Source organism: Athene noctua, chromosome 21, assembly GCF_965140245.1.
Source record: "Athene noctua chromosome 21, bAthNoc1.hap1.1, whole genome shotgun sequence".
Taxonomy (NCBI): domain Eukaryota; kingdom Metazoa; phylum Chordata; class Aves; order Strigiformes; family Strigidae; genus Athene; species Athene noctua.
The window spans coordinates 11,435,684-11,447,813 of record NC_134057.1 but is presented as its reverse complement, the minus strand read 5'-3'; the positions used below and the strand labels follow the sequence as shown (position 1 = coordinate 11,447,813).

At 46.0% G+C, this 12,130-nt stretch overlaps 1 protein-coding gene across 3 annotated transcripts in view; it reads left to right on the top strand.

Moving 5' to 3' along the window:
• The window catches only part of CDHR1 (cadherin related family member 1), a 48,685-nt gene that overhangs the window by 31,138 nt on the left and 5,417 nt on the right, over positions 1–12,130 (top strand). For all 3 annotated transcript variants that reach the window (XM_074924429.1, XM_074924430.1, XM_074924431.1), the window contains exons 13-16: positions 794–958; positions 3,073–3,140; positions 5,763–5,991; positions 6,938–7,192. In XM_074924429.1, coding sequence (XP_074780530.1) covers positions 794–958; positions 3,073–3,140; positions 5,763–5,991; positions 6,938–7,192 — 717 coding nt within the window. The remainder of the gene's footprint in view (positions 1–793; positions 959–3,072; positions 3,141–5,762; positions 5,992–6,937; positions 7,193–12,130) is intronic.

Below are 12,130 nucleotides of genomic sequence, written 5' to 3'. Positions count from 1 at the left end.
AGTGAAGCTCTGCTGCCGGGCAGCCAGAACATCCTCGCCAGCCCTGGCCTGCTCTGGGTGGTCGCTGCCCTTCAGATCAGCAGAGTTAGGAGAATGTCTTATTCCAGAGCTCTCTGTTCCTCCCCAGAGACAGGGAGGCAATTTAAAAGCCCCAGTGGGTATCTGGTGAAGTCCCAGTCAGCATGAGGCAGTGAGGGCAGAGTCTCACGGAGCATGGTGGCAAGAGTTCTCACAAACTTTGTGAAATGGGATTCTGCCGCACACGCCTGATCCCTGAAGGTCCTGCATGTGGGGTGCGGCTTCCGAGCATCCCAGGGCACTGGTTCTCTCATCTCTTTGCCCTGTTTGGTGCAGTTTATTGCCCTGACTTCTTTCCTTTTGAAGAATTTATGCTCCCTCTGTAAAGGATCATGATTCAATTTACATGATTATTCAAAATTATTCAGTGCTTTGTTTCCCTAAGTTCTAGGAGCTGCCCAGGGATGGATGTTTGCTGGCTTCTGTTACGGCTTTTGGAGCTGTGTTTGTTAGTGATAACCAATCATATCTGTCACGTGAAGTCTAATATGTACAGACAGGTTTGAAGTCCTCTCTCCACAGCGTGACGGCCCATTGCAGTCATGCACAAACAGGTCTCGGCTGCACGCTGACCTCGCTCATCATCATCTCTGGTCCTGAGTTGTCTGGTCCAGCTAGGCTAAAATGCACCAATGTGCCATGGGTAGTGGAAGAAAGCTCCTTTAAGAAGCAATAACAGCCGATTTGTAATAATTTCCTGTTTTTCTCTTCTTAGATTCTTGCAATAGAGGTAAACACTCCAGAGAAATTCAGTTCAACAGCTGACGTGGTGATACACTTGCTGGATACCAACGACAACGTCCCAAAGTTCTCCTCTGACTACTACGTTGCCAGGGTCCCCGAGAACTCCCCAGGGGGATCAAACGTAGTTGCTGTTACAGTAAGTTTCATTCATCTCTTAAGAAATGCTCTCTTTTCTAGGTCTTTGTGGAGACAGTTCAAGCAGCAGAGGCAAGTAGCAAATCCTGCTCGCCAGTCAGCTTCCAGATTTCAGCTCCCATTCCTTTCCAGAATAAAAGATGAAAAGAAAAAACACTTTGGGGAAAATAAAATAAAAAAAAATTTAAAAAAAAAAGAGTTTTAGGCAAACATTTTTCAGCACAAAAAGTTTATTTTGGTTTTTCATTAAAAGCCATCTGCGTTTAAGACGAGTCACGTGATCTGTGAGTATTTAAGAAAGCCCCAGCAAATCCGTGTCCAACAGGAATATCCAGTTATGACTAAGATTTACTGGATTTGCTTGCTGAAGTATGAGTAAAAAGAAAACAAGATGGCAGCTTAGTAGGTTTTATTTTCCTCCTCCTGGGAAGAATCTGGCTACTAAATGCATAATTAGACAGCTAATGAGGGCAAGAATATAACCTTAAAATGCTTAGAGCTGGGAGAGGTCCCGCGTAAGTGTCTGTATGCCTATGGATTGTCCAGTGTCCATTTCCCTAGAAAGAAAGTCGGGGTCTTACATGAACCCTGTGTGCTGGAGAAGCATTTCCAGCAGTTGGCGTGAGCTGTAATGTCTTTCATGAAGCTCTAGGACTGGAAACAGATCTCGTGTTGCAAAGACGAGAAAGCTCCTGGCTGCCTGGGGCTCCGTGGGTGATGCAGGGGTGATGGGGAGGGATGATGGGGGCACATTGCCAGAGATCTTCAGCACAGTCTGGCTGCAAATAAGAAAGAAGGTTAAATAACCAGAATAATGAAGTGTTGAAGGCAAATTTTAGGGATGGAAGAATGAAAAAAGTGGACCATAAACAATACAGAAAAGGTTATTAGAGGAAACTAGTAGGAAAGCTGTAGGGAACAGAGACTCCCAAACGTTGCTACATTGTTTGCGACAAGAGGGATAAAAAATTTTAGGAGGTGGACAGCAAAAAAAAAAAAAAATTTTAAAAAAGTTTGCAAAAGCAACAAAACTAGCCATTCTGAGCCAAGGTGCACAGCACAGCGTAGCTGAGGAGCCCGTGTAAAATTGACTGTCGTGTGCTGTCAGCTCAGCATTTGACCCAGATTCCCAGATACACTTGACAAACCGAGTTCTCCAAGTACTCAGGATGGCAATTCTGGCAGAAGGCCCAGGTATGCAAATGTTCTAGGAAAAGTTAGGCAGGCCTAAAGTAGACTGCGGTTAAAATTATGGGGTGAGAGAATCCGACAAGTTCATGTCAAAGAATTAAAACCCACCTACCTGTCCGTGGGGCTGCGGGTGTGTCGTGTTGACCATGCGGGAAGCGAAGGCATCGCCCCAGTTTTCGAGCATCTGAACTGGAAGGTGAATGAGTCAACCACTGGCACCGTGAATTCTGGTGGTCAGACACAGGGTGTAAGGTTAAGCCATGGGAGAGGCAGGAGCTCATGGAAATGGCAGTTACCAAATCAACAGCTTTCCTAGTCCTGAGCTGGGGGAGGAAACCAGCAGGAGCCTGGAACCAAGATATCACCTGGGGTAGTGTCTGCATTGCTAAAAGTCACACGGGGGCGATAAGATATAAACAAAGCTGGGATATTGTGTAGAGATTGGAACGTTTGTTATGTGTTACTTTAAGTTGAGTCAATTAAAGAAGTAGAGGCTTAAAAAAACACTCTGTGTAAAGTAAATAATTTTGTCTAGGGAATATACATTAATATTTAACCGATAATTAGGAAAGCTTGAGAGTGGGCAGTTTGTTCGTGTCACCGATGAGCTCCATCTCTATCAGAGGAGGGATGTGATAAAGGTCGAGAGCTGGAGCATCCAGCGCCCTTCTCCCCCCTGGAGCCGCGGGGCACCGGCCCGGGCAGGCAGCGGCACCTCGCAGCTCCCCCGGCACAGCCAGGGACATTTCCTCCTGGTAGATTTTGTGGCTTTCGAGGTGACATTTGTCCATGTGATTTCCCCCTAAAAATGTGATGGCAAGGAGGGGGAGAAGCATTTGGGTTTTTACATGGCCTGTTGTTATATGAAAAATGAAACGTTTCTTTTGGCAATTCAGTAAAGGATAACTCACTTTCTTTTCTTAGGCTACAGATCCAGATTCAGGGCTTTGGGGAGAAGTCAAGTACTCTATCTATGGAACAGGAGCAGACCTGTAAGTAAAAAAAAAAAATCAAATAACCTCTAAGCAGAGTTTTAAAATAATTTTTTTAAAAAGAGAGAACAGGCTCATTCTGGACCTGCTCATTTCCAAGGACATTTATGCCATGTTCTTTGGGAGTTCTGTGAAAACAACAGACAAACTGGTGTGATCATTAAACATCTGCCTCGTGAACCCATGGAATTTTACCCACAAGCCCCCAAAGAGACATAAGGCAGCTGAAATACCAAAGCACAGGATCTGTTCAATTGCCATTTGAAAAATGCTTGTAAGAGAAAGAGGAGCTTTTGGGCTAGTTGTTGTGAAAAGTCAATTCTGGAGGAAAAAAAAAAAAAAGTAGTCCCTCACTCCTTCCCCTTCCCTTTCCATCCTTCCCTTTCCACATAGCTGTGCAAATAGTTCAGTTGGAACTCTTGTCAAAATACATCCAAGACAAGACTTTCAAGAGCATAGACTTCAGCTCTGGAGGCCAGCTGTGCTCAAAGCATTGCATATAATTAAACCTGATAGTCCTGCGTCAGGGAAGAGGGGAGCCCAATGCTTTCGGATTTTGTAACGATGCCTTGCTCCCTCCCCTGCCCTGGGGACGGTGCCAGGGTAGGAACATCCGAGACCCCGGTTTCTCCCACACTGCTTCCATCCCAGCAGTTGTCCTGGGCTGTTGGCTGGGACTCAGCCACGGCTGCCACCACTGCCTGGGACAGACATTGTTGCTGAAACCTGCAGCTCCTGGACATGGTGGAGCTGCAGGGTGGAGTTTTGGAAATGAATAAGCTTTCCAGGCACTCATCCCCAGAATCCCTTTTTCTCTGCACATTATCCACCCGGGGTTAAAGCTGAACTCTGCTTGTTAAGGTGAAAGCCGTTTAGGAGGCACAATCAAAGTCCAAAATCCAAGATGTTAAGGGTGAGCTTCTTCCGTAGCCAGAAGGATACGTACGTGGGAGCATTTCCAGGATGGATTATTCTGAGCTCTTCACTAAGTCCTTTAAGCTAGCTGCTAACTGCACAGAGGCAAGCAGGCAAAGGTCGTGTCATGCAGGCAGACCTTTTAGGTCTAAAACGTAGCAGCTGGTGCAAAGAAGCTTGTGAAGAGGTTGTTGATGAAGGATTTTGAAAAAAATTTGAGTGTAACTTTATTCTCACTGGACTTACGGGGATGCTCATACTGTTCTTATGCTGTTGAATGAGGAAATTAAGATGTGAAGACTTGGGGGTTTTTTTTTTCCTTCTTACGATTTTTTTTCTTTTCTCTTCCTTGTGCCAGAATGGCGTAGCTCTGCAAGGCTGTATTGATTTCCTAGCCCTGGGACCTCCAGATCTGCTGAACACACAGTCTGATGCAGATTTGAGTTTTAATTAGAGGCACGATTTTTTTCTGTCTCAGGGGTTGCATCAGTAGATATGCAGTTGTGTGGGCAGGAAGATGAGTTGTGTGGGGTAAGAGCAATAGTGTTAACTCTTGAAGGTAAAACCACTCTGCTGGCAGTCCTACGTCTAAGTTAGCAGTGGGAGAGGGGGACACCACTGTAATCTCTTCACATCTCAGTGCTTCTATTCCTCCACTCAATGAGGGTGATGGGAGTCTTCTCCGCACGGTTAGGCTGGGTTGGGTTGGGCTAAGGAGGCACTCGGCACACACACTGTCTCCTACCAAGACTTCGCACAGCTCCTTCCACCTCCAGGTTTTGGCTTTCATCAAGACTTATATTTGTATTTAACAGGGTAACGAAAACAGTTGAGGAGTCTGGATTATTAAGTGCCCCTTTTATAATCACTCTCAATCGTGCTCACAGGTGGAATGCAGAAAACTTTTTGTTATCCTGTACATTAATTAAAGGGTATATAAAAGGTTTCATCTGTTAAAAACCCGACTGCTTGGAGCCTCCACTGGCAGTCCGTTTTCAATAGACACTGCGTTGGTATCTCCTATATAAATCCAAGCTTTTGGCTGACGCTTTTGACAGTTCCTCAGTAATTACAAATGTGTAGAATCGAACTTGCTACAGATAAATTTGAACACCCACTCCATCCCAGTGCCAGTCTATGGAAAAGTGATTATTTTTGGAGGAGATAATTTGCCCTGCACTTTGGGGGATTTGAGAGAAGCCATTTTTCTTACCCTTTCTGAGAAGTGAAGAGCCTCAATATGATATGCAGCACACTTCCCTTAGCTATTGAGGTGATGTCAATCAATCTTAATTTATGCAGGGCGTGATATAATACACTGTAGTTATAAACTGAAAAAAAAAAATAAGCAGTTTGTTAATGTTTTAATGCAAAGAAATCACTCTGGGAGAAGGCCATCACACTGAGCATTTACTGAGGACAAACTAACAGAAAATGTAATAGCTAAAATGGCTAATGCACAATAGATGGAAAAACACCAGACACTGATAGTTCTCTCGTTTTCAAGCCTAAATGAATTAGCCAGAAATAGGTGGAGTGAATGATTTGGAAACATCAGCCAGACAGGAGTTAGGTGAGGAGGACCAGTCTCTGGGCACAGCATTTCAGTGTGTGAGCTCTAAAACAATGTTTAGAGCCCACCCTTGCTCCAGACTGTAAACACACAGTGCCAAAAAACCCCAAAGTCTTTTCATGCCTCTCTTCTAGGTTCCTAATCCACCCATCCACAGGTATAATTTATACTCAGCCCTGGGCTGTATTAGATGCTGAAGTGAACTCGAAATACAATTTCTACGTGAAGGCAGAGGACACGGATGGGAAGTACAGCTTGGCTGAAGTGTTCATCACCGTGTTGGATGTCAATGACCACTCGCCAGAGTTCAATGAAAACATCCAGGAAAAGACGATGATCATCGGGTCACCGGTGAAGATAGAGGTGAGAGATGACTCAGTGTGTCACAAAGCAGAGGAAAGCTTTGGAAAACCCCCAGCTCTGCTCTTTATTGCCTTGGGATCACGGTGAATGTCTGAAAGTTGGCTTGTCCTGGGGCTTTCTTTTGCACATCCGTTTGTACGGAACAAACGGATTAAAGTGTGGAATGATGGTATTTATAGACTGCTGAGAGGGAGAAATAAATTCTGTAGGCAAAAGATAACGTTCTGTTACAGTATTTGAACCATCAGCTGGGGAGGATCCTGGATTATACAGCGATCATAAGAAGCCCACAGAAGATAAGTGAATGGAAGTACAGGGTGTGAATACTTAACCTTCCGGCCGTGCCTTTGTGCTCAACCACACAACTCCTTTCCCTTTGCTTTGTACAATTGTGTTTATTGATCCAGTATGGAACTAGAGGTTAAAAAAAAAAAAAAAAAAAAAAAAGCAATAACAATTCACAGGCAGAACAATCCTATGTTACACATATTTGAATACATATAGTGAAGCCTAATTACACAACTCCTAACGATAGCAGAATAAATACCACAGCACCAAAATTAAGGCAGCTATAGTTTAGCGTGGAGCTAATCCCTTTGTTTTTTAGCGCTTCACATTTGCCCCCTCCGTGCTGTGTGAGAAACTCCCCGGCAGTGGATCATTTGCATTCTACAGATAAGTTACAGTTCAGTTTTTGCTCTGATTTTACTTAATCTCAAATAGAAATCGCTTATACAAAAAGAACTCTCTTCCTGCTGTCTTTTCACTAGAAAATGTAGCATAACTGATACCAGAAAAGGGGAAATTGTTTCCAAGATGCAACAAAACCAGCCCAGTTGTGTCGCAGATGGATATTATCGGAAATGAATGTTCAGAAACTTCTAGTTTTGTCTTCAGGGAAAGATACAAACAATAACATCTTTGTTCCTTACACTTCCTCTACCAGGCTATAGATCAAGATGCAGAAGAACCCAACAACATTGTGGATTATTCCATCATGCAAGCAGATCCAGCCAATGTGTTTGATATCGATCAAAGCACTGGGGAAATCAAGCTGAAATCCTATATCCGTTCCCTGGACATCATCCACAACATCACAAAGAACAAAGACTGCATTTGGTCAGTGGTGGTGCAGGCCAAAGACCGAGGCTCCCCATCCTTCAGTACCACGGCAGTTCTGAAGATTGATATCACAGAGGAGGTAAACAAAGGTTTTAGAAAAATCCTCGTGTGAGATGACCCTTGAGAGGCACCCAAGAGTAGTCACTGCTTGCTCCAATTCTGAGAGTACTTTAAAAATGCTTCAGGAGTTGAAATCAACAGCCAAAAAATTGCCAGCCATTGCTTCTCCTTTTTTTTGCTAACTGTCTTGTAGAGTGTTTCTAGAGCCTTGTGGTGAAGCTGGATCCTACAGCCACAAATCTAAACGACATTTTGACCAGAGAAATTGCAAAAGTACAAAGGCAGGAGCATAATGTGGTTGGGAGATGAGTTTCTTGCATCTGATTGTTATAGATAGATGCAAATTAAGGACTATAGATTCCTGAGAGGAAAGGTAAATCCTGACTGCTAAATTTCTGCTTTTTTGTTTTCATTCAGGAAAAGAAAACAATACTTTTCCCTACAGAAAGTGAGTGGGAAGTAGCTGGGGCCAGAGTGAAATACATCAGACCAGTTTTGCAGGTCGACATAGGCGACATAGGAAAAGTGAGAAAACTTTATAAAAATGCTTTAAAGTACATAGAATTCTGGATGTGGGTTTAACCATCGGAGTGTTATTAGCAGACAGAACAAGACACCAAACGATAGCAGAGGTAGGGTGAGAGTTTCCTGTTAGTCCAACACTCACATCGGCCACAGAACAAGCAGCAGTCTGTGGTGAGCAGCACATGCTTGTGTGGTTCTTATTTATTCTAAGTGCCTTGCCATGCCTTTAAGTAGGTACCAGCAGGGAGGAAATGGGCTTTAAAGTAGATGAGAAACACATCATTAGCCTGACAGCCTGGACCACACACGTACTGGGCCAAGATGCAAATCTTTTCCTACAAGACAGCAGCTGGCCTTTTCGTTGGGCCAGAATGCGCCCGCTGCTCCTTTATCTTTTGCAATCTTCCTCTGCTTTTTCCATCTCCTCTCTTCCCCTGATACTCCCTATCAGGTGCGTTTATGTGTGTGTTTCTGTGTGCAGTGCAGAGCCTGCTGGGAGCCCAGAGGGGTCTGCAGAGAACACTTGTGCACATCCCCAAGGTCACCTTGGCCGCCAGCAGCAGAGGAGTGACTCCGGGCTCTGGGGCAGTGCCTGCCCGCCCCGCACTGCCCGAGGGCCGGGTCTGCCCTGGCAGAGGGGCTGGGGCGTGGGGCTGGGCCGGGGGGCTGCCTAGCCCCTGTGGGCCCTGGGACACCTCTGTGCACACCGCGGGGCTGGGCGAGGCTCTGCCCCGGGGGACCGGGGCACTGCGCCTGCTGGCCTCTGCCATAAACCCGGAGGTTTGCCCATTCTGACTGATAGCACTCTGTAACGCTTGGATTTCCCATGGAAATACGATTTCACATGGTTTTATACAAAAAAATAAGAATTGCTGCCCGCAGCTAACAGTGGAGCACCCGCCCTCCCTGCCCTGCTGCTGGGATTCTCCAGGGTGCCCGTTTCAGGAATGGGTGGCACCAGGTGGCCTCAGGCACTGGCCCCCCTGTTGGCCCGCAGCACCTACCCTCCAGCTTTCCCTCCCCTTCCAGATGAGCTGGTGGCCTCTCTGCCAGGGCCGAGCGGTGTGGAGGGGAGGGAGGGTGCCCCACACTTGCTTTGCTAGGGCAGAGGTGTGTGCCTGATCCGGCTCATGAAGGAATGGAAGGGAAAGAGCAGCTGATGCTTTGGGATAAAGTTTCCTGGATTTTGTTCTAGTGCTGGAAGCAACATCAGCACCTGATGAAGGAAGGTGTTTCGTATGAAGTCCCCTCTCTGCTTCCTTTTCTGCCCCTCCAGGGGTACAGATTTGGCACAAAGAGGGGGAGTGCCCCTCCCAATAAAGTCTAAAGGGGAAGCAGAGAGGTGGAGACACAGATTCCTCTCATGCAGTTTTTCCTTTCTTCCCATGCTCTGCTTGATATCGAGTCCCAGTGCAGAGCCTGAGATAGCAACAGCATCTTCTTTCTTCACTTGAATAGATTTTTTCAGCAGGACCTGCACGACTAATCTGACGTCGCATCCTCCATGAGCTTTTGCACATTTCTCCATTACCTCTTCCATTGCTTGCAAGGATCTGGGTCGGGATTTTTTTATCTAAGAGCATCACATCTCCTTGCTAAACCACTGTCACATTTCAGCCTGCATGTGAGTGACGAGCAGTGCCAGTGGACAAAGCCCTTGGTGACTCCCTGTGTCCCAGGGACAGCACAGTCCCTGCTAACACTCTGTGGAGAAAACATTCTCTGGGTGTAGGGGATTGTGCTCACACTCGCCCTCTCTCCGAGGCGGTTACAAATGTGCGTTTCATCCCTCTGTGCTCCAGCTGTACGAAGTCTCTTTTAGTTAGCTGTTTGGTGGGCATTTGTGTACTACTGATTTTGGATAAGGAGGATATTTCTGAATGCATCCTCTAGAGGTTTCCTGCAGTGTTAATCACACTAAGTAATTAAACAGGCATATTTTCTGATTAACATTTACCATTGCAATTAGCACAAGGCTGTGCCCTTCGAGATAGATGCCTTGTGGCTAAGTTCAGCAGTATTGCACATCAAAAGGACCTTTTGCTCTTGGAATAATACAATGATAAAAAATTCCAGAGGCCTTTTAATTTAACCGAGTCTGGGTTTATGGAAATTGGTATTGAGTGGCGTCTGTTAATCTCTGATCCTTTCTCAACAGAATAAGAAACATATGCTGGAAAAAACATTCTTTTTTTCAGCCTTATGTCTTCCTCAAAAATCTATTCCTGCTGCCCAAGCTTTTCACAGAAATCTGATTCCCACTCCTGATCCTGAAGGCTGACCTGATGGGTGGGTCCCTCTGCCTCGTCATGACTCCACTGAGGTTCTGCAAATATATGGGGGTGTTTATTTACACCTCTTCATGGACTTCAAGTCCACATTTAGACACCATAATCTGTGTTTCTTAATAGCTTTGGCCACCCATTTAGACTTCTAAATATACCTGGCGAGTCTCAGTTTTAGATTCTCCTAATTGAAAGGTTCAACAAATACCTTCTCTGAATTAATGTGGATACTCCTCCTCTCTCATACTAACTCTGCAGCCATGGGAACTGTGGTTGCTGATAGCACTAAACATCCTCTGCCATATCTGCAGAGCACTTAGCCTGTTCTTTTCACAGTTACATGGACCATGAAAAAAATTGTTCAGAGAAGGTTGGTTTGATTTGAGAAGTCTTGCTCCATGCTGGTGTTTGTGTGCAAAGCGAATGCAGCCTTCAGCGATGGTGATAGCACTGCTCTTTGGGACAAGCACTGGAGGGAGGCATCGTGTGTTCTGCCCCAGGCCAGGAGTTACTTCTGAAGCAAATCTTCTGACCATCCCCACATACTTGGCATGGCTCGTGTCCCAGACAGCTCCAAGCACACGAAGTGGACTTCTTGCAGACGAAAACGTGTTTGGGGAGCCCACCTTGGCGCGCTTTGGCGCTGGCAGGCAGTCTGTCCTTTCAACGCAGCTAGAAAAATCTGAAACAAAACCCCAGAAATGTCGAATATGTGGAAGTGGCTCCTCAGACCCAGCTAGTTCATTGTACAGATCCGTTTGCCCAAGTCGACACAGCCTGAGTTGTCTATAATCTGTGGTAGCTTGGGCTCTTAACAGCTTTGCTGCTTACTTAGGCTTCTAAATATAGCTGGTGAGCCCCAGCTGGTCTCGTGGTGGAACAGCTCAGCCACACACTCCTGCTGGGTCCAGCTTCTGGCTGCATCACCCGCTTGTCCTGCTCACTGCAACCCCTGCGCTAGGAAAGGCTCTTGGGAAGCTGCCAGCAGGTGCGGGTATGTGCACGCTGCAAACTGTCATGGCAGAAGAGACAGAAACAAAGGACGTGAGTCACCGTTTCAGTAGCAAAGAGGGACACGGGCATCTTCTTCGGAAAACTCAGATTTTGGAGAAGGAAGCCACTGTGGAGGAAGGATGGCAAGAATAAGCCCCACGTGCTACAGAGGGGTGTTTTCCACATCCTGCCATTCAGGTCACAGCCTGAAAGCATCTGTCTGCACTTAAACTTCACAGTGCTGGGTCTTAGGAAACTGGTTTCAAAGGGATGTGCCAGTGTTAGTGGTGACAGTGAGTCCCAGTGACTGCTGCACACTTCAGCATCCCACAGGCCTTGGGCTGAGGAGCTTCTCTGCAGGGGACAGACAGTCACAGGGATTCTGCAAGGGACCATGCATGCCCATTCAATAGAAAATAGGTGATGACATCTTTTAATCCAAACAGTTGCTTTAATCTTTTAATTGCACTCTTGTCCCAGGATTGGACTTCTCCTTTCCGAAGGCAGTATGACCAGCTGAGCTACTTCCAAACTTCTGACGTGGTGCTGTAACCCCCTAAGTGTCCCCAACCCTCTCTGTGAAGTTGCAGAAAAAAAAAAAACAACCCAGCAGAGCATTATCTTTTGTGAGCAGTGGCATTTTAACTCCTTTGATGGCTATTAAGAAAGAGAGTGTTTCCTCCAGGTTCTTCCCACAGAGCTATGACAACGTTTCCCATACCAGATTTCATTTCATTGTGCGGATGCTTTTGTTTTACGTGTAGGGGAAAACTCAGTACTCTCCAGAATACAGCATGTCCCTTAGGAGGAAGCTGCATCAATGACAAAGTAGTACTGCTTGTTGGCCCAGTTCCGAGGCGCTGTTGGTAAGCAGCACAAGGACTGGGAAGTGTTTTGAACGTGCAGGGCCAAACTGCTTAAACGTGGGTGCCCAGGTGCTCCCAGACAGAGGGTGCTCAGACCTCTCAGACCTGGTCTGTGTGTTAACGGGCTGGGCCGTGGCACAGACAAGGTTGCAAAGCTTTTTGGTGACAAATGCACTTACCAGGCTGCCTAAGATGATGACATTGCAGATTTGGTTTGCAAGTTATTCTTTATCCTGTGAGTGCCACGGCCATGACAAACAGAAATTCTCGCCATATGCTTACAAAATG